Source organism: Trachypithecus francoisi, unplaced genomic scaffold (assembly GCF_009764315.1).
Source record: "Trachypithecus francoisi isolate TF-2019V2 unplaced genomic scaffold, Tfra_2.0 Lachesis_group12, whole genome shotgun sequence".
NCBI classification, from domain to species: Eukaryota; Metazoa; Chordata; class Mammalia; order Primates; family Cercopithecidae; genus Trachypithecus; species Trachypithecus francoisi.
In genome coordinates this window covers 28,556,232-28,583,532 of record NW_022681457.1, presented here as the reverse complement: position 1 = coordinate 28,583,532, position 27,301 = coordinate 28,556,232, and the positions used below count along the sequence as shown (strand labels likewise).

Below are 27,301 nucleotides of genomic sequence, written 5' to 3'. Positions count from 1 at the left end.
TATGAATAAGGGAGTGCCCAAGGCTTAGGGTTCTTCAGTTACAATTTTCAAAAGAATCATTTTTTGAGTGCTTACTATGTGCCAGACAGTATGTTCAAGCACGTCATATACATTATCTCAATTAATCTTCAAATAATCCTACAAAGTAGGTATTATCACCCCATTTAAAGAGGAAAAAAACAAAATTAAAAACTCAAGGCTTAGAGATTTTAAGTAGCAAGTCTAAACTTACAAAGCCAGTAAACGGCAAAGATGAATTTGAATTCTGGGTATACTAATCCCAACAACTATGCTTTTATTGCACTCCAAGCCTCCCGTAAATTAATTTAGTATACTGCCTCAAAGAATGCTTAACGAGAGTCTATGTACTAAGACAAGTGAATGCCAGCCAGGTCACATAGTGAAGCACTTAACATCATTGTGCCCTGTCAGAAGCATAAGAAAATACTGATACTAGACCAGGTGCAGGGGCTCATGTCTGTAATCCCAGCACTTTAGGAGGCCAAGGCAGGAGGATTGCTTGAGCTCAGGGGTTCAAGAAAAGCCTGGGAAACACAGTGAGACCTCATCTCAAAAAAGAAAGGAAGAAAGGAAAAAAGAAAAGAAGAAAGGAAGAAAGGGAAGGGAAGGGAGAAGGAAGGGAGGGAGGCAGGGAAGGAGGGAGGGAGGAACTTATATTAAATAGAAAACTAAAAACATAATTATATGCCAAGTCAGATACCTTCTACCAGAGTATAGTAAAAATGAATTAACACTTACCAAAGTTGTAGAATAATTTACAAAATAAAAACTTTTAGAAAAGCATATTATCTTAATTTTCTTCCAGAAATTAAGAAAAGCTTAGCAGAGTTTCAGCAGAGCATCTTAGTACTGCTTGATGCAATGGACACAAGGGTTCCATAGGCGCACAATTTGAGAAACATTAATATAGGTGTAGTTTTCTGTCCCAATCCTTTTCTCTTCTAAGTTTTCAAAAGAAAACTCCCTCAAACTTTTCAGTTCACTCAGGAATCTTCTCGAACACTGAGTGGTCCAATAAATATGTGTCCCTACAAATGATGCTATACTTTTCTCCCTTGTGGGCAGAAAGACCCTAAAAAGTCTTCACACCATCTCTTTGTATACTATTATCCCAATCAGAATATAATTGTAATTGGACACAGGTATTATCAAAAATAATTATGCTGGCCGGGCGCGGTGGCTCAAGCCTGTAATCCCAGCACTTTGGGAGGCCGAGACGGGCGGATCACGAGGTCAGGAGATCAAGACCATCCTGGCTAATACGGTGAAACCCCGTCTCTACTAAAAAATACAAAAAACTAGCCGGGCGAGGTGGCGGGCGCCTGTAGTCCCAGCTACTCGGGAGGCTGAGGCAGGAAAATGGCGTAAACCTGGGAGGCGGAGCTTGCAGTGAGCTGAGATCCGGCCACTGCACTCCAGCCTGGGCGACACAGTGAGACTCTGTCTCAAAAAAAAAAAAAAAAAAAAAAAATTATGCTTAATTCCTTGTTATACTCCACTGACTTTTAAAAAAATTCAAGTTCATGGGTATACAGCATCAAATCATGTGTTATAATTCACCTGATGTCCATTTTTTGTTATTATTTGCAAAGCCAATTATATATGAAGACTTGCCATTTCACTCCCTTATTACATCAAATAACAAAGTGTAGGTGAACTACTTCCTGTCTCACTCCAATTCCTTTCCCTACACGCACACTACGCTTTTTTCCATAAACTTTCCATTTTCAGTTTTTCTCTTTCCTTAATCTGATCTGTTTCATTTGACTTCTTTTTGCCTTGTTCCTTAGAACCAACTAACCATCTTATTCTTGTCAATAGCTAGGTCCACCATTAGGCTGTCTCCTAGGGAAAAAAAAATCCTAATGATAAATCATTAGGGGTAATGGGTCTGGTGCTCTGTATACATTAAGTATTTTGCATCAGAGTTAGGCAAATGTCACTGCTTTGTCATGAAATCCCATGCTACTGCAGAAAAGGTACCTTACATCTTTTCAAAGGTAAATTCAGTTTGTATCATGTCTACTCATTTAACCACTTTTTAAATTATCTTCACCTCCATTAATTCCCTATCTCTAATGGCTACTAGTCTTACAGGTAAAAAGCCTTACATTGTGCCTCTACTTTGGCTTACACTGGAGACTACAAACAAAGCAATTAATGTGGTCATGTGACTATTATTACTAGCACTGATTGCAAAGTACAGATGCTACAGAGGATACAGCCTTTTCACCAGGGGACCGAAAAATTTTTTACATGACTATTGCTAATTTTCTCTACCAACTTTTATAACTGGTTGTAATTAGCATTATTTATAAGAACAATAAACACTGCCCTGGGCAGAAGCCTTATATGACAAATACTGTCTAACTCAAAAGATCTATCTCAGTCTGAAAACAAGCTAAAGAAAACTGGATTTTCTGAAAATTGAACTGAACTGAAAACATTCAATCTGTTAAGTATTCAACAAGTAGCAAAGTGATCAAAGATTTTTTTTTTTTTTTTGAGAGAAGGAGTCTCGCTCTACAGCTCAGGCTGGAGTGGTGTGATCTCAGTTCACTGCAACCTTCACCTCCTGGGTTAAAGGATTCTCCCACCTCAGCCTCCCAAGTAGCTGGCCTATGAGCATGTGCCACCGTGCCTGGCTAATTTTTGTATTTTTAGAAGAGACAGAATTTCACCATGTTGGCCAGGCTGGTCTCAAACTCCTGACCTCAAGTGATCCACCTGCCTCGGCCTCCCAAAGTGTGGAGATTACAGGCATAAGCCACTGCGCCTGGCCGACATTTGTATTCTTCAAACTCCATTATTCTTCCAGTTCAGCCTAGGCTGATTCAAATGTAATGGAAACTGACAAAGCCACTTACTAATACCACTTTCTTAGTAATTATTTTATGTATCTATGTACTATCGGATGAATGCCTCAAAAATTCATCAGAAATATCTCCGTTTTATTTGCAATATCACAATACTATAAAAAACAAGTAGGATCTATTTTTTCTATGAAAACAATTTCTGTGTTTGAAAAAAAAAATCAGAAATAATTCCATGTTCTAAAAATGAATATGGTGACCTAACACTTATGTAAGATCAGATTACTCCCAATCTTAACCATCCAGGATATACATATAAAACAGAAAGTTCAAAAAAAATTACTGAGTTTCAGAAATGCACAAAGCCTAACGCACTTTACTCTCAAGCATATTAAAAAGAGTAAGATGCTTTCAGCTGAAATCAAAAGGACAAAATCAGCGTCAACTGAGTATACTAGTCATTTAAAAAGGACATGGATGTGATCTAGTCCAATCCTCAGAGTCCAATGATTCATGTTCATAGAAAGGACCTTGCACCATGAAAACAGGCGTTATCTCATGTTAAGCATTGTTAAAAGCTTTCTTCCTAAAACTTAAAACACAGAAAGATGATGGCTTCAACAATCTGGAAAATTTAGTAATACAGAATACATCATATCTGAGTACTCAATACATGTGAGATGTTTTCAAATAAAACATTACTATGCCTCACTTTCTCACTCTTCCCGTATTGGACTACTCTTCAACCCACATATCCCATGCAGAAGGCAGTCCCATTTCTCTTGATAGTCACGGGACGCTGAGGCTAAAAGACTAGTACTTGACTCTTTCCTCACTGCTTCAACTCCAATGAATTACTACCATGTAGAAATACTGTACCCAGTGGTGCCAGACCATGGGAACCCTAAATCCAGATTTCATATATAAAATATTCTTATTTTTAAAGATCACTCCAGGCCGGGCGCGGTGGCTCAAGCCTGTAATCCCAGAACTTTGGGAGGCCGAGACGGGCGGATCACGAGGTCAGGAGATCGAGACCATCCTGGATAACACGGTGAAATCCCCATCTCTACTAAAAATACAAAAAACTAGCCGGGAGAGGTGGCGGCTCCTGTAGTCCCAGCTACTCGGGAGGCTGAGGCGGGAGAATGGCGTGAACCCGGGAGGCGGAGCTTGCAGTGAGCTGAGATCTGGCCACTGCACCCCAGCCTGGGTGACAGAGCGAGACTCCGTCTCAAAAAAAAAAAAAAAAAAAAAAAAAAGATCACTACAGTGGCCAAACAAAAAAAAAAAAAAAATTTGTGGCACAGATCTCATTCAAAGATCACAGGTTTCCAATCTCTAAGGAAAAAACGAGTATGTGCTGTATTTGAGAAAGAATACAAAAATCCTAGATGTGTGGTCAGAATATAAAACTTGATCCTACTCAAATCTAAGAATGATTTCCTTATTTAGAATATTCCTTATTTATATCAAATATTCACTTGTTGAATCTTTCGCTTACTTTATTTTCCCCTCCCTCTGAAATACATTAACAATTTTTTCGCAAATAAAAATACTTTGAAATTCCTACACAAGCAAATATTTCTAACGATTTCTATTTATCTATTCTATTAAACATTTCTAAGCTAGCGATTCCTTTTTAAAAAGTACACTTTATATATATACTACAAGTCAAACAATAATGTACAACTGTGAGAAATACATATGGCAACTCACCAAAAAAAAAGAAAACCCCCAAAACAGTCATTTTTAGGATGAAATCACAGCAGCCTCACCTGTACTTTCATGGGTAGTCAAACATTTCATCCATTTCTTTTTCCCCAGAGAAAAGAAGCATTCAGAAGAAAAGCAAGTCAGATAATAGTCTAACTCCTCTAGTCTTTATGTAACTAATAGGACAAATGTTACTCAAACAGAGATTATAAAAAATACAGAAAATACTTACCTGGACTTGAAGATTCAACAGATGGCTGAGAAGAGGAGAAAAGAGGAAAAATTAGTATTTCTGCACAATGTATCTTCACAAACATTACCAAAATTATTCAATGACTACTATGATGCCAAAAACTATGGTAAGTTTTAATGTCTGCATTTTAGTTCTAATGTCTGCATTTTCTAAGACAAACTAAAACTTCCCATATAATCCTTTCCCTTTCATTACATTTAAGCATAAAGAAAAATTCCAAACACTCCTGAATCTAGAAATAAAGACAATAATATAGAGTTCAGATTTTAAAGGCACATGTGGGCCTCATAACATATGTGGTTTAAGTAGTATGATTTTAGATCTTGGAATTTTCTGAAATAGATTTTCTCCTATCAACACAGAACTATGCACGAAGTTTGCTATCAAGCTGGTCTCTGACTTAAAAAAAAGTGAGTGTGAGATGGGAGACAGAAATAATTTAGGACATTATCTCAAATAAAAATTAAGTTGTAACAAAGCAAAATGAAAAATTAAAATTCTATTTAAGCACCAAACACTATATTAGGTTAACTTTACTGATAAACAATATATTTTTAAGTTATAACGGAATTAGCAAGCATTCAAGCTAAAGCCTAGGGAGCTTAGGTTATCTGATGCAAGATTACACAGATTTCCAATTATAATGCTTCTTCTACTCTACCATTCTACCTATCATAAATTTTACCACAACTTGAAAATTTGAAAATAAAACTGGTAGCAACTTATTTTAGTAATGTTACTGCTTGACAATGCACAATTGTTTTAGTTCAGTTAATTCACAATTATAAACAAATCATCTACAAACGTAAGACTCCTACAAAACAAATATTAAAAACACAAAAGATGCTTCAAATAACATGAACTAAAGCTTCACCAATTCATTCAGAAGTATCTATTTCATGCCCATAAGAAAATACAGATGGTGGGAGGCCAAAAGCACTAGCAGAGGAAAGATAGGGATCTTGCAGTATTTTCTTTCTGCTGAGTAATGGGGAAGAGAGGCAAGAAGAAAACAGAAGAGTGAAATCCTCTATTTTTCAAAAACGATGTGTCTAAGACAAATTCCTATAGGGTATTAAAATTCTGTTTTTAAAACTGTCCATATTATGTAATTGTAGTAAGCATGGGATTCTATATTCCATATGGTGACTCACATTCTTTTGCAGCACACTATTTCAAAGGTCCTACTTTTTCTGTTAAATTCTTATAAGAGAATAATTCCTTCCTATAGCATTGTCTAGCAAAAATCTGACAATAACCAGTATTGCGTATTTCCAATGATAACACCACTATCATTATTTTAAAGTTACTCTGCCAGAACACAGTAAATACAGTGCTACTTTTAAATCTCTTTGCTCTAATGGGAAGCTGGAGAACAGGGTGACATGGCAAGAGTAATGTAACCACAAAAAGGGTTTCCAGCTTGCTTAACATCTTTTGGGCAGAGCTACACATTTCTGGTTCAAAATGGAGTTAACCACCACACAAATTATTACATAGTAAATCAATATTTTAAAATATTAATCCACTTGTGTTTCATGCAGTTATACTTCCCAACTGTAGGCACAACCTTCTCTGTAAGGCTACAAGCAATGTTAATGACCATCTTCATCTAATCCTATGCTCACTACCCACATAAAATAAGACTTACTAACATCGGAATAATTATTCCATTTAACAGCTTTCCGATTTAAGAAAAAAGGCTTTTTAATTACAAGTTACTTTATTGAAGAATAAGTTACATTTTTATTTTATTTTTATTTTTTATTTTTTATTTTTTTTGAGACGGAGTCTTGCTCTGCCGCCCAGGCTGGAGTGCAGTGGCCGGGTCTCAGCTCACTGCAAGCTCCGCCTCCTGGGTTTACGCCATTCTCCTGCCTCAGCCTCCCAAGCAGCTGGGACTACAGGCGCCTGCCATGTCGCCCGGCTAGTTTTTTTGTATTTTTTAGTAGAGACGGGGTTTCACCATGTTAGCCAGGATGGTCTCGATCTCCTGATCTCGTGATCCGCCCGTCTCGGCCTCCCAAAGTGCTGGGATTACAGGCTTGAGCCACCGTGCCCGGCCATAAGTTACATTTTTATTGATGCTAGATATTAATAGAGATTTTGAATTGTAAATGGTGTTCATATACTTCAGTTTGTAAAAGGCCTCATGAGTAGTGAATGCCAACAAATATCTTACTGATTGTTGCTCTGGTGGTAAATAAAGTTCTGAAAAACGCTGCAAACACTTTCCTATGATTAAGATACCAGATGCTTGAGGACAAGTAGCATTTGTAAGCACAGCTGATACAGAGTACAACGCCCAGTGTTCAAAGGTAACATTAGCGATTATGTCAGACATACTAGAATGTCTCAATGACTGATTTAAAGGCATATCTAGATTAGCACAGGGGGAGAACTAGAGTGGTCTGCCTACAGATACATTTATTATCCATATATATTTTAATATTTTACTTCCAAAATAAAATTCTGTTCTATATGTTTGGGGGTAGGATTGAGCTTAGATTCTTTAAAGTTAAATATATCCCATTAAATCAAAGATGAGTTTCTAAAAAATTGGTATTTGAAAACATTTCATACTGTACACATTACTTTGTATAGCTAATTATCAAAAGTGATGATCTTTCAAAATAACAAGTGAGTTTAGCATCTTAATATAGGAGATTTGGGTGTGGAATAAGGGTACTTTTTATTTAGATATGAAATAAAATAGCACATCCAGCTTACATTTATATAGTGCTACACATTTTCTTTTCTTTTTTTTTTTTTTGAGATAGAGACTTGCTGTGTCGCCCAGGCAGAAGTGCAGTGGCATGATCTTGGCTCACTGCAGCCTCCACCTCCCAGATTCAAGCGATTCTCCTGCCTTAGCCTACCAAGTAGCTGGGATTACAAGCGTGTGCCACCACGGCTGGCTAATTTTTGTATTTTTAACAGAGACAGGGTTTCACCATGCTGGCCAGGCTGGTCTCAAACTAACCTCAAGTGATCTCCCTGCCTCGGCCTCCCAAAGTGCTGGGATTACAGGCGCAAGCCACCATGCCCAATCCAGTGCTACACATTTTCAAAAGCATCTAGTTAGCTGATCATAATCATAAATATCGGAATAATACCTGCCCCACCTACCTCATTTTATAAATTAGTAAACCCAAGGAGATACACTGACTAGATTAAAGTTCCATGGTAGGTGGTGAAGGCAGGCCTGATGTCTAGACCCTGACTCCTCCTTCTATAGTGTCCTTTTGTACCTTCTAGAGACATAACTGCTCAAAAATTTCACTCTTCACTTCTCTCCTCCTTCACTCTCACTTTTTTCTTCTTTCTTTTTTTTGAGATGGAGTCTCGCTCTGTCGCCCAGGCTGGAGTGCAGTGGCGCGATCTTGGCTCACTGCAATCTCGGCCTTGTGGGTGCAAGCGATTGCCCTGCCTCAGCCTCCTGAGTAGCTGGGACTACAGGTGCACACCACCACACCCGGCTAATTTTTTGTATTTTAGTAGAGATGGGGTTTTACCATGTTTGCCAGGATGGTCTCGATCTCCTGACCTCATGATCCGCCCACCTCAGCCTCCCAAAGTGCTGAGATCAAAGGTGTGAGCCACTGCGCCCGGCCTCTCTTTTCTTTTTGAAATGATTTTCATCAGTTCAAAGTATGTTTAAAATGTGACTGCAAGTAGTCATCTGTCATGTCAGACTGTTATCAGTCTTTAGAAACTGTTACCGTAACAACACCTTCCAGGAAAACCCCCAACATCTACCATTAATTACTACCATAAAATAGAAGGGAGAAAGGAGAGAGAAAAACAAAACTAAGGAGGATGCGGTGGCTCACACCTGTAATCCTAACACTTTGGGAGGCTGAGGCAAGCAAATCACCCTAGGTCAGGGGTTCGAGACCAGCCTGGCCAACATGGCAAAATGCCATCTCCACTAAAATACAAAAATTTTTTGTATTTTTACAAAAAATTTGATGGCAGGCACCTGTAATCCCAGCTACTTGGGAGGCTGAAGCAGAACTGCTTGAACCCAGGAGGCACAGGTCGCAGTGAGCCCAGATCGTGCCACGGCACTCCAGCCTGGGCAACAGAGACTCCGTCTCAAAAAAAACAAAAACAAAACAAAACTAAGGCTAAGTAAGTGCTTATTTATAACAATACCTATTTTTAGAAAAAAATACTTTTAGGAAGGATGATTTAAAATTGGGTTTTAAAAAATATTTAAAATGCACTCATAACGTTATCAGTAGAAATAAGTTATGTCAACCACACTGGATATCATTTTGCCAACATGAACTTATCCTACTGATAGATTTAAAAAAAGACACCAAGACATAGATATATAACATTCACTACCACAAAGTTGTTTATAGCAAAAAGTTAGAAAACATTTAAAGTCCATCACTTAGCCGATTAGAAATGATACACAGTTCTTCCATACATAGTTCTCCAAACAACAGAACACTATGACTCCATTAAAAATAATGAGATATCTGTGTGTGTTGACAGAGGAATAAATGCCAAAAAAAATTAGCAGTATAAAGAAAACTGTAGAACAGAGCGTAAACTGGGCTGGAATATGGAATAATAGGGAATAAATTTTTTTTTTCCTCAAAAGGACATACAAGAACCTGTTAACAATAGTTACGTCTAGGGAATGGGGTCAGGGAGAAGAGGCTTTTTTCATTTAATACAGTTCTATACTGTTGAAATTTTCTAACCACTTTCATGCACTATGCATTCTTTCTTAAAATGAAAGTCACTATGGACTAACTGTCTTGTGGAATTATGAGGCATTTTCATTTTCTTCCTCTAAATTTTGATTTTTAAGAAAACCTAGTACTTGCTACTATTTTTTAAGCCATAATTTTGAAAACTTCAGTGTTTTGGGGGTACATATCTATCTTATCTGAGATACAAAATAACACTAGAGAGACAAAGACTGTATACAGAGTATGAATGGGCTAAAACAAATTAAAAACAAACTCTAGTAACTTTTATAGCAAGTTGACCCTTACCCACATATTTGTATGATTTAGTTGATAAAATTGCTAATAGTTGTAACAAATATTCAATGCCTCAGATTTGCTGAAATAATTCTTTTACATTTTTCTAGAACATGGTGGGAAATGTCCCAAACAACAGAAAACTGTAATTTGAGAGTAAAGAAATAACTACAACATTACCATTATTTTCACCAAAAAAAAAACCCTAACAACAACATAATAGAAACATGAAGGAATTACTAGAATTTTTTATTCCTGGCAATCAAAAGCTTATTTTGAATGAGTATTACTGTCTGAACAAATTTTTCCCCTCAAACCAATTCCACCACCATTTTTAAGCATTACCATCGTCTTAGTTGTGTAGACTCTAAGTCAGAGATTCTTAGAGCAATGGAGATGGGGATTAGAAGCCTAGAAAGAGTTATCCTGGTCCTACTTTAGGGTGAAAGATGGTTACCATGTCAAGGGCTCAATTGAGGAGAGGGCTCAATCTTCTCCCTTACTTAACTTTGTTGTTACTCTCAGGAATTCAGGGGTATAAAAAGCTTAAGAAGGTACTTAAGTTAAAATTAGCAATTTACCACAGTAGTAACAATTCAGAAGGTAAAATGATATCATAGAAAATAAGGACCGGGAATAGTGGCAAACGCCTGTAATCCCAGCACAAGACAGGCGGATCACTTAAGGCCAGAAGTTTGAGACCAGTCTGATCAACATAGCGAGACCCTGTCTCCACAAAAAATAAAAAGTTAGCCGGGTGTGATGGCACATGCCTATAGTCCCAGCTACTTGAGAGGCTGCGAGGGAAGGATCGATCACCTGACCCAGGAGTTTGAGGTTGTAGTGAGCTATGATTCCTGCCACTGCACTCCAGCCTAGACAACAAAGACCGACCCTGTCTCAAAAAAAAGAAAGAAAGAAAAAGAAAATAAGCACTAGGAATACAGAAGGCTGGGTTCCAGTCTAAACTGTGCCATAGATGAATTGCACGACCTAGGACAAACCATGTAAACTCTCTGCTCAGTTTCATTTTCTCTATGATCAAAAGATTTAGATTTTCTTCAAGACCTAACTACTTTTATTATAAATTGCTCTAGAAACCTAACACTACTAAGGAGTTTGTAGCTAAATGCATGGGATATGTTTAAATTTGTTTTTTAAAATCTAGGACTGTTAAGAAAAAAATCTCAATTTGCAGAAACACTTTCTTGGGGTGCTACTTTATGAATTTCATACCTACGTAGTAACAGTTATTGTTCTAAGCCACAGAATAAGACAAACAGAACGAGCCCCAAGCAATGACTGGTACTTGAACAATTTAATCACTGCAATGAATTTTGAATAAACGTCAAGCCAGGCAGGCATTTCTAAATAGCTGATTACTTTTCATAAAGACATGCTTAAGCTTCAATGGCAGTGTTTTACTTCTGAATTATTTAGAAAACTTGTTAGTCTCACTTACCAGAATTATCTTAAAATAATTCACTTATTTCTCCCACCAAACCTTTCGCACCTATTCAAGTACCCTGACTCTTACTGCCACTGAATTAAGCTTTTTAGGACTCTCACGCACCGGTGATCTCGACCACTTTTAAAATATTAACAGCTCTGAAGTATAAACACGAAAATAAAAAATTTCATTACTAGTGTGGAGAATTATTTGAAGCTTAAATTCACTGCAGTGAAACACATTTTGCTTAGAGTAGAAACTAACATTTTCATGAGTAACATTTAACATAATCCTTCCTTAAAAAACAAAATCCAAACACACTCAAAAAATGTTAAGCAAGGAGTCCATTTTAAAGAGAAATGAATAGAAAAGTGTGAAAGTGAATAAACAGATTATATACCATCTTTGAAAGTACTAAAATACTTAAATAGAAAAAAGTAAATCCATTAATTTTTTTTCTCTTTATATCACAGAAATGTGGCCTAGGTGAAAAGATAGGTCTTGAATTGTGCCATGGATTTTTTTCCATGAGAAGAAAGTCCCTTACATATTTACAAACGCTAAAATAAAAGACAAATTGTTCGCTCCCAAAGGTCCCTAGTACATTCCTTATAAAACCCAAAGGATCAACTATTTCTTCCTCTTATTTTTTCTCTCATTTTCCTCTTATTTCTGCAGTTAGTAAAACTGCAACTATCCTGTAATCTCCTTCCTTTAAGTGTGAGTAGAAGAGCGTCCTTTTAGAAGGTTGGTAAATAATTTTAAGGGATAATAAGCAATGAGAAATATTGCCAAAAAGTATTAAGCAAGGGAGCATATGCCATTCATTCTAAGTACATTAAATATGGCCTTAGTGTTATAACTGAAGAACCAATATATACTTCCATTATGGACTAAGATAATCAGATCAAATATAAAAAATGAGTATATCCTATTCACATCTAAAGCGTTTGTATTCAAGAATTCAATGTTTTTCTGGAAAAACATGGTTAGGGTCATGCTCCTGTAGGAAGCAACGATTTTTTTTTTTTTTTAAAGCCCAGAAGCATAATACCTACATTTTTCTCTGGAGACATACTTCAATAACCTGTTTTCCCCCTCAGATTTAACAAATAGATATATACTATTGCTTTGCACTTACTGTTACTTCACAAGCTATCCTTAAATCCTCAGATTTATTTGATCAAAAGCACAATAATTCAGCATCTGGATTATTTCATCACATGCTTTTATACTGGCTTCATAAAGAATGAATCTACTGAGAGCTCAAAGTAAAAGCCAACCAAGCATTTCTCCTTCGTCCAATTTTTTTTAAAACCACTGGTCTCAAAACTCATCGTAATTATTCAAGTATTGAGGCCAGGAAAATTATAAATCAATTGTACTTTTCAGTTCTTCACCCGTCTTAGATTTTTTTGTAGGACACAGATCACGAAAGTTCCTCCAACTCTTCCCCAATTCACTATATATGAAACCATCCACAAGTAACTGAAGAATATAGAAGATAAATTGTTTAAAGATATCAGGTCATTAAATAAACACTAAAAACGAAATTCCAGTTATTTCCTTCTTGAAGTTGAACCATCCATGCGTTCCTATAAAACATTCCATTCTCGAACTGATAAAATATTTAAGAAAACTAAAACATACATTAGAAAATATTAGGAAATGACTGATTAGTGAATCAAAATATCTTTTTCCTTTAATTTACAATAATGCAACCATCTTTAATTTTTAAAACAAAAAAGTTAACATAATTTCTTTTACATATTAGATTTTTAGTACCCTCAGCAGTAAAATTTTTTTTTAAAAACACAGAAATTTTAAATTTAAGTTTAACTTAAATTTCTCTGTATAAGCTATTTTCTTTCAGTAATATCTCGCCTTAGTATGACTACACACCTTAAAGTTCAAACTATCCTGAGCAACATCATGAGAGAAGAAACCACGTTACCTATGTAGCACATTGCTGCTTATGGGATATTGACTGAAAGGGGTCCACTGAAGACACTAACTGACAAAATGTATAAATTCAGCTACACACAACTCCTTAAACATGAAGGAAAGTAACACTTAAGAATAAGAACCTCACCAGTACTAAAATCCAGGTACCGATTGTCAGTCTACTGGAACAAACGCAGTCACATTTTGGGGAAACAGAAAGTACTACGTTCTCCAATTCGTGTGCCTGGAAATACAATTCTTTAACCACCAAGAGCAAAAGAAATGAAAATAAATCTAAGATCTAAATTTAGTTGTAAATTAGAGATATTGAATGTTTTAAAAAAAATATTGGCAGCAAACAGTCCTGACTGCTACAGTAAAATCTCACCCTCCTTCCTAAATCTGTTTTGAGGTGCCTGTGAAACCATGAAAATGGCAATTCAAACAAGAGAACTCCCTTATCAATCAAAACTTACAGTGCCTTATTTCAAAGGAGACATAAAAAAATCCAGATATATCATCTCAAACTCCCAGAGATAAAGAATACTGAAATTGTTCCACGGGTAAGGAAAAAAGGAAACTAAACAAATCCTCACAAAACTTCAGATATTTTAAAGGTTTAAACTTCCAGTTACCTAAAGTTCCAGCAGCATATACTTAGTTCCGATTAATGATAAATCAACAGCAGTTGTATGCCCGCCAAATGCGGCCCAAATATGTAAAATCAAAGAAAGGGGCTTTGGGAACTTGTTTACTATAAAACGAGCAAAAAGAAACAAGAAAAAGCTTCTCCAATTAAAGAAAAATTAGAAGAGAAAGAAGAATAGGTAGCCTTGATTTGGAAACGGGGGAGGGGGGGAAAGCCTGGAAAGTGAAGGTGGTGGGGGAGGTGGAAAAGCAACTCAGAGGTTGTACCTTGGGGAGAGGGCGATAGAACTGTCTGGATAAATGGGCAGACTCCCCCCAACCTGGAGAGCTGGACTGCGGCTGGCCAGGTTAATTTCTCCACGCTCATTTTACCACAATCATGAAAATTACAGAGTTAATCAAAGGCCGTCAGCCTTACGTTTTCCCCACCAACACAGACTGGATGTCAGTCGTAAACGGATGGGGGTGACGCGGAAGGGCGCAACAGCATCTCGGTTAGGAAGGGAAAAAACTTCGCAAGAGGAAGCAGCAGCTTCTCTCCCGGCCCCTAGCACCGGCCGGCGAAGTTGCGCCACAGGCACCCCTTCCCCGGCGGGCGCCCCCTCCCCCTCGCCCCGCACTACTACGCTGCACTACCCTTCAAACTGCCCCCGAAGTCCAAGTACGCCTCCGCTTCCTCCTAACCCCGGACCCATCCCAACTAAGTTCCAGGCGAAGCTCCCGCCCAGAGCATGGCCTGCTCCAGACAACAGGTGGGCAGTGGCGCCAGCAGGGCCGGGCCTCTCCTGGCCAGGCCCACTCCACTCCTCCCCGGCCCAGGGCCGGGGGCGCCCGGCTCCGGGACAGGGAGGGGGAACTCGCTCCCTTACCTCCGCCATATTTGCCGTACTGCCGGGTCACATCTCCGCGGCGGCCGCAGCTGGGTCACCGCCAGAACCCGGATGTGAGACTCAGCAACGGGACTCCGGCCGCTGCCGTCTCTGCCGCTCCCGCCGCCACTGCCTCGGCGGGAACGCGCAGGAGCCGCCCGAGCGCGCCCACCACACCCCACTCCGCCCCCTCGCGGCGCCCCGGCTGGGCTGGACTGGAGGGAAAAGGCCAGCGAGCGCGCGCCGGAGCAAGGGCGCGCGCGCGGCCCCGCGGCCGGCCCTCCCCGGGAAGAGCGGAGGGGGCGGAGTCAAGGTGGGTGTGGGAGGAGGTGGGCATCCGTGCGGGGCGCTTCTCTGGCTCTAGCTGATCCGCGACTCCAGGCGGAGGGGGTTGTCTACGGATCAGAGAGGTCAAGGAACAGTGCCAAAGGAGCCACATCCAGCATTGACACAGCAGGGGAAAAATACGTAATATTTTACATGTAGGTCGTTTTTGAAATGCATTTGCTGAAAAACGGATGTTGCTGTGATGCAACAGCGGCAAGAATTGTGCTTTGAAAGCGGTTATGCCTTGACAAATATTTCACAATCAGTAGATTCCCGACAGGAAATGTAAAATTCTATATCCCCAAATCTCTAAAGAGGTCAGAGCAAAAATTAATGGAAGGGGTTGTGACAGGCAGTCTGCCATCCTCATGTCATTTGCGTTTTCTCACACACTTCTGTCATGCCAGTAGCAACACAGTTATGTACTGGTTGAATTTTGCACAACTAGACAAAATTGAAAATACTGAAAATTGACTATTTTATGGATATCATCTATTTGGTATCATGGCGGGAGAACCTACTTATTTGCAATGCCTGAAATGCCGGTAACTTGAAAGTTTATTTTAATATATTGGCCTACAGCTGCCAATTGGCCATGATGACAATGCTGATGATGCCCAGAGCCAATGATTTCAAAGTAACTAACATGTTTCACTTCCATGATACTAAGGCAGATACTGAATAACACAAAGGTGACATTAAAACAGTCACTAACATATTTTACTAAACCAGTTTTAAAGTCTTTATTTCAAAAGACTAAGATTTTTTCCCTAATCTTCAAGAGTTCCCCTTAATGCAATTTCAAAAGTGGCTACCAAAATCAACCATTTAAATATGAGAATTATTCATTCCCTTCAAATAATGTGAACCAATGCTACAATATATTGCATAAATGTGTACATACACAATTTTTCTTAAAGTTTATACTTAACTTATAATGCAATATAGGGGAGGCTATTAAATTATTTATATTTCCTTAAAATTCTAGACTCTATCAAGCATTTTCCTATTTCCAAAGATTCAACGTTAATTTGAAACTGCTATGTCCAATAATAATCTGTGCATGAATAAACTGCATTTACAGATATATGAAGTAGCTGCTAAGTGAAAGGACATTACCTGGTAATTTGACAGGAAAAGAGTCCACAGACAGTCTGTAAACCAATTAAACATAAACATCTGATGCACATTTTCTACTGAAAGAAAAGCAAGGGAAAGAAGAGAAAGGAAAACTTTAAGGTTCCCAAATCTACAAACAATTTTTACCATTAACTGTACTGTACAGTATTTTCATTTTATCTTTTAGAAAACTTATATAAAAGTGTTTTTCAGGATTCCTTGGGGGAATAAGTATTTTAGCAGAGGTATATAGCTTCTAAGAGTTACTCTGTTGAATTATGTCAGTGCTTTGGACTTGAAATAAAAATGACTTTTTAAAAGTGTCAGTTCATATCCGAATAGTTTTCAATCAATACACTTAATGAAAAGAGCTGAAGGCAAGGAACAATGGATGTACATGGACCTGAGGTGGGTACAGACACAATTAGGGGCCTAGAGGTACAAACTCAGGCTTTATACATGGAGATGAAGGAGGGTTTTCCATTAAAATATGAAAGCTAATTTATGAAATTTGCCTACCAAAGGAAAATTAAAAGTGTTAAAATACAAGGTACAGGAATAACTTGCTTGCTTAAGTACACTGAATCTTTGATTCTTCAGTTAAATTACCAACAGAAATCCCAACTGTGATAAAGAGCAGGGGATCACAGTCTAGTAACCTACTGAATGAATCCTAAAATTGTCAGGAAAATGAACTCTGAAACATTTCTGAATGGGTATCTATCTTACTGTTAAATAATTTTTTTTTTTTTTTGAGACGGAGTCTCGCTCTGTTGCCCAGGCTGGAGTGCAGTGGCGTGATCTCGGCTCACTGCAAGCTCCGCCTCCCGGGTTACGTCATTCTCCGTCATTCTCCGGCCTCAGCCTCCTAAGTAGCTGGGCCTACAGGCATCCGCCACCACGCCTGGCTAATTTTGTTTTTTTGTATTTTTAGTAGAGACGGGGTTTCACCGTGTTAGCCAGGATGGTCTTGATCTCCTGACCTTGTGATCCGCCTGCCTCAACCTCCCAAAGTGCTGGGATTACAGGCGTGAGCCACTGCGCCCGGCCTAAATAATTTTTTAAGTTTATTAATATTGTGTGTCACTACTACTAAATTTAAATGGTATTATTATTATTGAGGGAAGAAAATCTCTACATTTTTCTCCTTCCCCTTTTTATAAATGTGGATTCAGTGGGTCTTTTTAGGTTCAGATATTGTAAAAAAGAAACAGCTCTAATACTGCAATTCATAGGTAACACATTACCACTGAATTCAGTATACTTCCACTATTATTTTATTTTAGTGATACACTTAATTGTAAAATTTTCAGGAGCCACCTTAGGGAATGAAAAGTCTTTATCAAAATGCTTACTTACCCTCTTCAGTATTAAATATATAAAAATTAACTATTCACTAGTCATAGAATTTTAGTGTTGGATGGCACCTTAGAGATCTTTTAGTCAATTCTCTACCCTGTCAAAATAGTAATCTCTCATCATGCTTCTACTACCAGGCTTTTTGCCTATGTTTAAACACCTCCAGTGACTCATTATATCTCATAAAAAGGCTCCTCTTTTCAAAAAAAGTTCAAATGTTTAAAACATTATTTTATTATGCCAGAATCTATCTTCTTGTTGTTTCCATCCATTACCCTTAGTTCTTCAGCACTTTGGATTAATTCAACAGACATCTTCTTTGTATCCAAATGCAAACAGTTAATATTTATACTTGGGTTAACAAAAAAAATTATTTTTAAAGCCTATTCATACCAGAAGAGTTGAAAATAGGACATGACAGAGCTAAAGGCATGAGAAAATGCACCATTAATTGTGTCTGCTTAATTACACTTTGTTATTTATTAATGTGATATCCAAAACAGTAGTTCTGTTGAAATTGTGTATAAAATATTTAAACTAAAAAAGTGTGGTGAATTCCAATTTTATGTGAGGTTTGTGATTAATGTCCCAAAACAAAAAACCACTATAGAAAGCCTGAATAAATGCCTCTTCAGCTCCTACTGCCCACCTAAAAGCTGCCTTATTTTCAGGCAAACTAACATTAATTTTTATGACATTAAGCTACTCAAAACTGCTATTATATTGATAAATCATTTATAAGCAATTTACTGAATCTTCCATTCAAAAGTTATTAAACAATTCTATAGAGGCTATAAGGCGCACGCACACACAAACCCCTCAGTTATTATTATGCTTTTAACAAAAGCATTTAGTATCACAATCTTACTTCAACCAGTACCTTAAACGAACCAATGAACAAACTTCTTCGGCAATTTACATATACCTAAGAAATATAACCTTTTATTCAGTACCAACACCTGATTCAAATACAAGTAATATATATATATATAAAATATATAAACCTGTTATGCAATCCAAAAAGGTACCTCTCAAAATGCACCAAGAAAATACTGTATTTGTAATAGTTTAGACTCTGGGGTTAGCTGACTGCAATAGATTAATACAACACATTCAAAACTAAAAAATTCTATATCTAACAATTTTTAGGGTCCATGAGTCTCTTTTGAGATTAGTTTATAAACTATTTCCTGAAATTTTTATTTAAAAGCAACAGCCTACACTATGTCTTTATGATGTGGTAGTAAAATTGTAGGGATAATTACTAATTTGGTTGAAAATACCTAAATCTAAAAAACTTAGCCCATTACATTTGGAAGCCCCACACCTATAGTGACAATCAGCATCATCTTTTCATTAGTCTCATTTTTTATTATTAATGCCACTCTAAAACACTTATGTAGGCTTTTGGTTCTTCAAATAACAGTTTTGGATTTTCTTTTCATAAGTTTTACATAGTTCTATCCAGTGGCCCCATTTTATCAGCATATTACAAACTGTATGTTTATGGTTCTTACATTGATGACATGTTATTTTTATCTCACCCAAATTCTGGAAATTTTTGGCCCATCAGTTCTCAAACACTGGAACATATAAGAAGAGTAATATAATCTCACATTACTTGAGGGAGTTTGGATTTTCCCTCCCTTAATCTCCAAGCGTACCCCTGCCTACCAGCATCACATCCGTCTTGTCTGCATTGAACCTCAACCAGTTGGTTCTTAACCACGTCCGAAACTCAGCCAGGCACTGGGAGAATCGAGCGACCACACCATCTAGATCAAAGGAAAGAGAGCCTCAGTAGCAAGGAGACAGAAACGAGATACAAGCTCACCATCCACCCTGTTTCACATGTTTAAAAAGATGGTCGGGAATTAGGACAAGGATCCCATGACAATTTTAGAAAAACATTTAATGAGCCTTAAGTCATGCAATTTGTAACCAATGGTAAAGGAATAAAAGCGACCCAATAAATACGTCGCCTCATTCCACCCATGAGTGAAGAAGATTCAGTCAACTCCGGGTCATCTCGGTGAAGCGGCCTCAATAGCCAAGTCAATCTTGTAATTATATAAGTTCTTCTGCAGAAATACAGAATTCTAGCGTTGGAGGAAGCTTTACATAGGGAAAACTGAAGTCCAGAGAGGGATAGTGACTCGCTCAAGGTCACACAGCATGCAGGGACCACAGATAGGCTCCAGGCCAAGGACCTAGCCACTACAAGCTGAAAGAACAAGACTAAAGAGCGGCGAGCATCTGTCCCAAGGGATCCTCCTACGCGCTAGGAGGACCTCGTTTCCTCACAGTAATACCCTATTCGAGTCTCTCCTCCCTCCCTGACTCTATCCGAAAAGCGCAGGTTGGCCCAGGGCGCTGCTCACCATAAAGGCTGCAGTGCAAGCGGGAGCCTCCCGGGACTGGGACACAAGTGAGGGAAATACAGGAGAAAGAGGCGGAGCCACAGCGGGGTGGTCAGCTTAGCCCCACCCCGGCTGGGATCAGGGACCGAAGCGAACCGGGCGAGGCGAACTCACTCCGCAGCGGATTCCCAGCGCGCCGCCGCCACCGCGAAGGCAAGAAGGCGGCGCTGGGAGGCAGTGGGCGGTGGCGGGGAGGGAGCTGCGCATGCGCCTTCGGCCGCCGGCAGCGAGCAAAGCAGGCGCGTTCTGAGGCAGCCCCTCCCCGGAAGTTAAGGGTCTTCCGGGCGGTACACTGCTGTGGGGGAGGGGAAGGAGAGAAAGGGGACTGAGGACACCTCAGGAGCCCCTCATCCCAAACTGGAACAGAAGGGGAGAGATGGCTTGTGGAGGCTGCACTTACAGCCGCTGCCGCTGCTGCCGCCGCCACCTTCGCTGCTGCCGCCACCGCCTGAAGAAGCCCCATCCATCCGCCTGCAGCCGGGAGACTCAGAGCCTGGGAGGGGCCTGAGGCCCGGGCCGCCCGCCTCCTTCTTCTAGTCGTCGTCCGGAGCTTCCTCCAGCTCCACCAACCCTCTGCCCTCCCCTCCGCCTCCGCCCTCCTCCTCGGCCTCGTGCCGCCAGCCAACCGCGCGGCCGCTTGTTGAGCCAGAGCTCCACCGTCGCCATGACGCCCGGCAAACATTCCGGAGCCTTGGCCCGAGCCGCCAACGCAGGGGCTTGGAGGTACAGGGACTTCAGAGGCGGCCAGAAAAGGGGTGGTGGACCACTGCCCAGCTGGTCGCCACCATGCCAGTCTCTCCGGCAGGCAGTCACAAGCAGCAGAACTTCAGGTTGTAAGTTCCGGCGTTAAAACCGTAGTCCATTCCCCTGGGTCCCGGAGGGAGCCCTTCTATTAGTAGATATCTCTACATTTGGAAAGGGCCGTACCCCAACTGAGTTCAGTCTCTAGACCTCGAAGCGCCCAGACAACAAATGGCTCCTTTATCGACCTACCACAGTCTTTAAAAAAAAAAATCTTTACTGGGCCGGGCGCGGTGGCCCACGCCTGTAATTCCCAGCACTTTGGGAAGCTGAGGCGGTTGGATCACCTGAGGTCAGGAGTTCGAGTCCAGGCTGGCCAACATGGTGAAACCCGGTCTCTACTAAAAATACAAAAAGTTAGCCGGGCCTGGTGGCACATGCCTGTAATCCTAGCTACTTGGGAGGCTGAGGCAATTGCTTGAACCCGGGAGACGGAGGTTGCAGTGAGCCGAGATCGTGCCATTGCTGCCCGAGCAACAGAGCGAGACTCTTTGTCTAAAAAATAAAATAAAATAAAATCTCTACTGCTGTGCTTGCTCTGTGAGAAAAGACCTGGTTTGTTTAGAACCATCCTTCCTCCTAGCACTTCTAGTTTGTTAAGGCCTGCAATCTCTCAAGCTTGGTGCCTTCATGCTGTGCCCAGACGTTCAAGAGCCTCAGCTTCTGTGAGCCACCAGGCCAAACATTGCTGTGCTCTGTAGTAGAGGTATTTTATTGTCGTCTCCTCAATACCGTCTTACCTTAAAACTAATTCCTGCTTCCAACATTCTACTGTTATGCATCAGTTGAGCAAGACTGGAGAAAAGCACACAGCTATGTGGACTTGTCTTTAAATGGTTCATTAGTACTGCCCATAATACTGTCCACTAAGTTCCTCCAAAGTTCCTTATTTGTTTTCTCTTCCCCTCTGCAATCTCTTCCACCTCAGCTAATCTTTCTTCAGTGGAACTTGTTGAGAGTTCTTGGGAGAGAACCTTGCATTCTCTCTTGAATATGGTACTCACGCTTTTGTCCATCCTACCGCTCCACCGAAACAGCTTCTATGAAAGTCAACAATAGCCATGCAGCCAAATATGATGGCTGATCCACAGTTTCATTCTTTGTTAAATGAAGCAGCGTTGGTCTAGTTTATTACTTCTTGAGCTTTGAAAAGCTGTATTTGGGTTCTGAGAAACCACTCTTCCTAGTTCTTGTCTTGGTTCATGGTTTCTCCTTTTCCAGATCCTTTGCTGGTATCTGTTCCTCACTACCATAACTAAATACAATCATGCATCGATGGTGATACCTTTGAGAAATACCTTGTTAGGCAATTTCAGCATTTTGCAAATATCTTCTAGTGTACTTACACAAACGTAGATGATGTATGGGCTACTATACACCTAGGCTACAAGTGTATAGTAGGCTGTACACCTAGGCTGTAGTAGTCTATACATCAAGATTTGTGTAAGTACACTAAATGGTGTTCGCATAATGATGAAAATGCATTTGTTGTTTCTAGGCTACCAACCTGCATAGCATGTTACTGTACTGAATACTGTAGGCAATTGTAACACAATGCTAAGTATTTGTGTATGTAAACATAGAAAAGATAATGTCTTGTTCTTGAATGTTGTGACAGCTACAACGTTGTTAGGCAATAGGAATTTTTCAGCTCTGCTACCAGATCACCATTGTATATGTGGTTCATAGCTGACGATCCAGGACTGTATTGGTGTTGCTGGGTCAGTCCATAAACCTCTTCACTCTGATGTCTTTAAGTATCACCTATAATGATGATTCACAAATGTTCATCTCTGGCTAAGACCTCTCCCAAGAAGACAGACTTTAAGAAAAAACACCTGCACTTATAAGTTAATAAACATCTCAAAATTCACATCTACAACTAAGTGTATAATATTTTCTCTCTTTTCTAATTAACTGCCATCTTTCTCATTTCAGTAAATGGCAAATTCCACTCTTTAATTACTCAGGTAAAAAACTTTGGGATTACCCTTGACTTCCATCTTATACCTCACTCCATAAGCAAATTTTACCATTTCTACCTGCCAAATAAATCCAGACTACCACTCCCATGTAAATCACTGTGTTACATTGTGATACCCACCTAAATAGTCTCCTTGCCAACACCCTCCAGGTAGTAATCAATGTGGTTCTGCCCAAAACATTTCTCAAGTTTTTTCCATTTCACTCAGTAAAACTCTTTACAGGACCCCAGAGGATTTCACTATGGACTCTTCCCCTTGCCTAATTACATTCCGTGTTGTTCCACAGCACATCAGGCATACTGTGTTCCCCCTTTGGAGCCTGTGCTCCAAAGTAATATAAAGTAATAATACTTCACCCTTGGAGCTCTTCAATCCCTCACCTTTGCTTGAATTTTTCCATAAAATTTATTCCTGCCAGACGCAGTGGCTCATGCATGTAATTCCATCGCTTTATGAGGCTGAAGTGGGCAAATTGCTTAAGCTTGGGAGTTCACAATCAGCCTGGGCAACATGGCAAACCCCTATCTCTACAAAAAATTAAGCCAGATGTGGTGGCATATGCCTGTAGTCCCAGCTACTTGGGAGGCTGAGGTGGGAAGTTTACTTGAGACTAGGAAGGTGATGCTGTAGTGATCCATGATCACTGCCATTGTACTCCAGACTGGTTGACAGAGTGAGATTCCATCTCAAAAAAAAAAAATTTTTCTGCAAGTTTATAGTATACCTGCTTATTAATCCATCTTCACCTAAGGATAGTACTCCAAAAGGGCAAAGATTTCTGTTTTGTTCGCTACGGTATCCATTGCCTAGAATGAAGAAGGTGCTAAATAAATATTTGCTGAATGAATATTTACTTCAGTAACTTTGGTTACTGCTTATCTTGTGTGGTTTTTGTTTTCACCTTCAGGTATGGAAATTTGAAGGTAAAATGAAATTGAATTTATTAAATTGAAAAATACGAAAACTGTCCAACTCATAGTATGGGGTGTAAGAAAAATTCCTTTGGGAGTTTCCTAAATGTTGACAATTTCATAACATATTGAGGAAAGAATGGGGTGGGAGATGGGAAGTAGTATAACCTTTATTTTTTGCAGTAGCCATGTTATCTAATTAAAACGAAGTTTCACAGACAAGTTTACAACCTTTTGGTTTGGCCTAATTTGTTATTTCTCATCTTCCTTCTTTTAGGACTTAATCCTGACCTTGGAAAGGATCTCATGAAGCAAATATTTGTCAGTTTTCCACTTTCTCTTTTCCTGTGTTAGATCCTTGCCTTTAGCTTTACAATATTGGACAAGTCTACCATGGCAATAAAAACAACTGCTGATTCTTCAACCCTTCATCCTATTTCTCTGTCCAGTGCCTTTATATTCCTTACATGTTCATGTTTCCTTTTGATTTTTATTTAATGTTTTTATCTCTGCTTACATTACTCACCTGTTCTTGAATATTATCCACTTTTTCCATTAGAACCCATACCATATTAATCGTAAGTATTTTAAATTCACAGTCTTACAGTTATAAAATATCTGTCACATCCGAGTGTGGTTCTGATACTTGCTTTGTCTCTTCACACTTTTTTTTTTACCTTTTGATATGCCTTACAATTTTTTGTTGAGAGCTGAACATATTGTATAGGTAATGTAAACTGAGATTAAGTAGGCTGGTAGTGTTTTATGTTTGTGTGGCTAGGAATTAGGCTATGTTTACTGTTTAGTTGTAAGTGTGTAAGGCATCATTTTCCTCTACTGTCCTTGTTCCTGTCTCTTAAAATTTCCCTAGGGACTTCTTAAATAAAGTCAGCCTTGCAGTTCTTTCCATTGTAATCCCATTATTATACAGGAGCCCTGTAGATATGGTGGTGAAACAGGATAGTGACTCCTTCACAGGTAGGAACTGGAGTACACAAGCACTGGCAGGGGCAAACTCCACTCACTCGCTGCTCCACCCCTCTAGGGAGGTGGAGCACAGGTGAGTGAATGCAGGAGCCAGAGTGAGTGCTTTTGGGCGCCTTCAAGAGTGAACTGCATACTCGCTCCCCAGCAGTATCTAGGGGAGGGTACCCACGACCCCTGAAACCCCAGAGGAGGTGTTACAGTGCCCTTTTAGCTTTGCTGTCTACAGAGAGCTTAAGTGTTAACAGCTCAGTGGAGGGTCAGCATGACAGCCTTTTGCACCCACACTCAATGGCACCTGAGTTCTTGTCCAGTGTCCAGGAGGAATGAGGTCGCATGAGAGTTGAAGCTGGTAAATGCAGGGGATTTTATTGTGATAAAAGTGGTTCTCAGTGGGAAGAGGAGCTGGAAAAGGGATGGAACAGGAACGTAATCTTCCCCTAAAGTTCAGCCATCCCCAGCCAGATTCCTCTTCAAAGATACACCGTCAAGCTGTCCCTCTGAAGTCAAGCCACTTCTCTCTGACGTCCAACCATAGTTTCCAACGTCCAGCTGCTTCTCTTTCTGCCTGCTGAGCCTGAGGTTTTTATGGGCACAGGATAGTGGGGCAGAGTGGGCCATGGGTGATTTTGGAAAAGGCAGCATTCAAGCAGGAAAACACAGATGTATGTTCTTACTTTGGGCCATGATTCCAGGCTTGAGGGTGGGGCCCTTGCCAAGGACCTGCCCTCTTCTGCCCAGAATTTCCCTGCTTCCTATTCCTATCAGTGGGAAGATGTAGGGGGAGGGGAAGGGTTTGACAATCCTATGATTAGCTCTTAGTGTTTTAATGGGCCTTTGTCCCTGAGATGAGACCTTGACAAGTGCTTTTCAGTACATTTTTTCTTTGAGGGGAAAAGATGGCTAATGGGGGCCAGAGTTGGGTATTTCCTTTCCCCCATGTCAGTTAGACCCTGATAAAACTCTAGTTAGGCTCTGGTAAAGTAGTTGTCCTTTCGTGCAGGTGCTTGTTAAGGAGAACATAACATTGTAGGTGTATTTTAGAATGGTTACTTCCTATCCACCTGCTAGAACCATGAGGAAATTTTTCCTTAATCTTCATCCTGAGAACTTTGTGGCCACATAGAGGTAAAGCTCATGAAAATGTAGGGGCCCCCCAGAATATTTTCTCTCTCAAGTTAGTCTATACTCAAGTCTTCAGTAGTTAGCTAGTTGCCTTTTAAGTTGCTGGCTTCAGCGGCATTTTCTGCTCCCAGTAAGTTGTGATTCTCTGTTTGCAACTTGTCTCCAATTTTCAAGGTAGTTGTTTGTTCTCCTTAAATAGAGGAAGAACTGTTTTATGAGTTAACGTGAGATTATGTTATTGTCCATCTATTCACTTTGAGATGACTTTTAGACTAGAGCTATCTAGTAGTCAGTTATTCATATGAGTATGTGAACCTGAGAATTTGAGACAGGTCTCAGTTAATTTAGAAAGTTTATTGTGCCAAGGTTCAGGATGTGTGCCCGTGATACAGCCCCAGGAAGTACCGGCAACATGTGCCTAAGGTGTTCAGGGCACAGCTTAGTTTTATACATTTTAGGGAGGCATGAGACATCAATCAATATATGTACGTTGGTTCTGTCCAGAAAGGCGGGACAACTTGAAGCAGAGAGGGGGCTTCTAGGTCACAGGTAGGTAAGAGACAAATGGTTGCATTCTTTTGAGTTTCTGATAAGCCTTTCCAAAGGAAGCAATCAGAATATGCATCTATATCAGCGAGCAGAGGATGCCATTGAATAGAATGGGAGGTAGGTTTGTCTTGAGCAGTCCCCAGCTTGAATTCTCCCTCAGCTTAGTAATTTTGGGACTCAAGATATTTTCCTTTTACGTTTCCCCCATTTCTTTTTAAAAGATATTTTGGAGAAAACATTTTAGAAGAAAATGAGTCTCTGGTCTCGGGTTTTATCTGATCTCTCATGGCTAGGACAGTTTATTCCTAGATGGGTTAGGTCCCAAAAGCTCATTTTTAGCAGATTGTGAAGTCTCATGTCCCGTGAAGAGGAAATGGGGGAAGAAGGGAGAAAAACAACAACAAACAAACAAACAATCCTGGAAAAATTGATATAGGCTATATTACTCTGAAGTCCATATATCAGTAGGTAGGTATGAAAGTGGCTTAGGTATGTAAACAGGTTGCTGTTATTTTCTTCTGAAGTTTAAGTTGTCTGGCTTCAGTTCGCAGGGCTTTAAGAAAGCACAAGTTAGTTTTCAGTGACTCCAAATTAGGAAAAATAGGGCAAATAAGAAGGAAGAAAATTGAAAACATTATTTTGAAGACTTATAGCCAAGAAAAATTAGAATTTGGTCCAAACTGTAGAAAATAATAAACATTGAGAAAACATTAGGAAAGACTAGAATCTAACAACAGGTCTACTATAGTTGTGAAATATAATTTTTCTCTCCAGTTTCCCATTTTTACTAAAGACAAATCATGGTACATCTGGTTTGCTTTATTATACTTGGCCTAATTTTTTGATACAGTGCAACAAGAAACTTTTTACATAGGCTTTTAAACTGGCTTTGTTGGACTTTCATAGGAGGAATCTCAGATAGGACTTTTATAAGCCGAGCCCAGCCATGGGTTTATGCAATCAAATACCTATGAGTTGGGTGAATTTCCTCTCCTCTTGAGGTT

At 39.6% G+C, this 27,301-nt stretch overlaps 2 protein-coding genes across 17 annotated transcripts in view; one reads left to right on the top strand and one right to left on the bottom strand.

The window, feature by feature from the left end:
* The window catches only part of MIER1 (MIER1 transcriptional regulator), a 66,691-nt gene extending 45,313 nt beyond the window's left edge, over positions 1-21,378 (bottom strand). For 2 of the 16 annotated variants that reach the window (XM_033225220.1, XM_033225230.1), the window contains exons 1-4: positions 20,343-20,543; positions 19,197-19,297; positions 16,164-16,237; positions 4,783-4,807 (exon numbers count right to left, since the gene is read on the bottom strand). In XM_033225220.1, coding sequence (XP_033081111.1) covers positions 4,783-4,807; positions 16,164-16,223 — 85 coding nt within the window. In that variant the 5' untranslated portion in view covers positions 16,224-16,237; positions 19,197-19,297; positions 20,343-20,543. Of the gene's footprint in view, positions 1-4,612; positions 4,650-4,782; positions 4,808-14,717; positions 14,871-16,163; positions 16,241-19,196; positions 19,298-19,903; positions 20,031-20,056; positions 20,119-20,342 lie in introns of those variants that run through there. The other 14 variants (XM_033225217.1, XM_033225229.1, XM_033225215.1 and 11 more) reach the window with 13 other exon arrangements.
* The window catches only part of WDR78 (WD repeat domain 78), a 112,092-nt gene continuing 105,454 nt past the window's right edge, over positions 20,664-27,301 (top strand). The window contains exon 1 of the mRNA XM_033225214.1: positions 20,664-20,772. Within this exon, the coding sequence (XP_033081105.1) occupies positions 20,729-20,772 (44 nt within the window). The 5' untranslated portion in view covers positions 20,664-20,728. The remainder of the gene's footprint in view (positions 20,773-27,301) is intronic.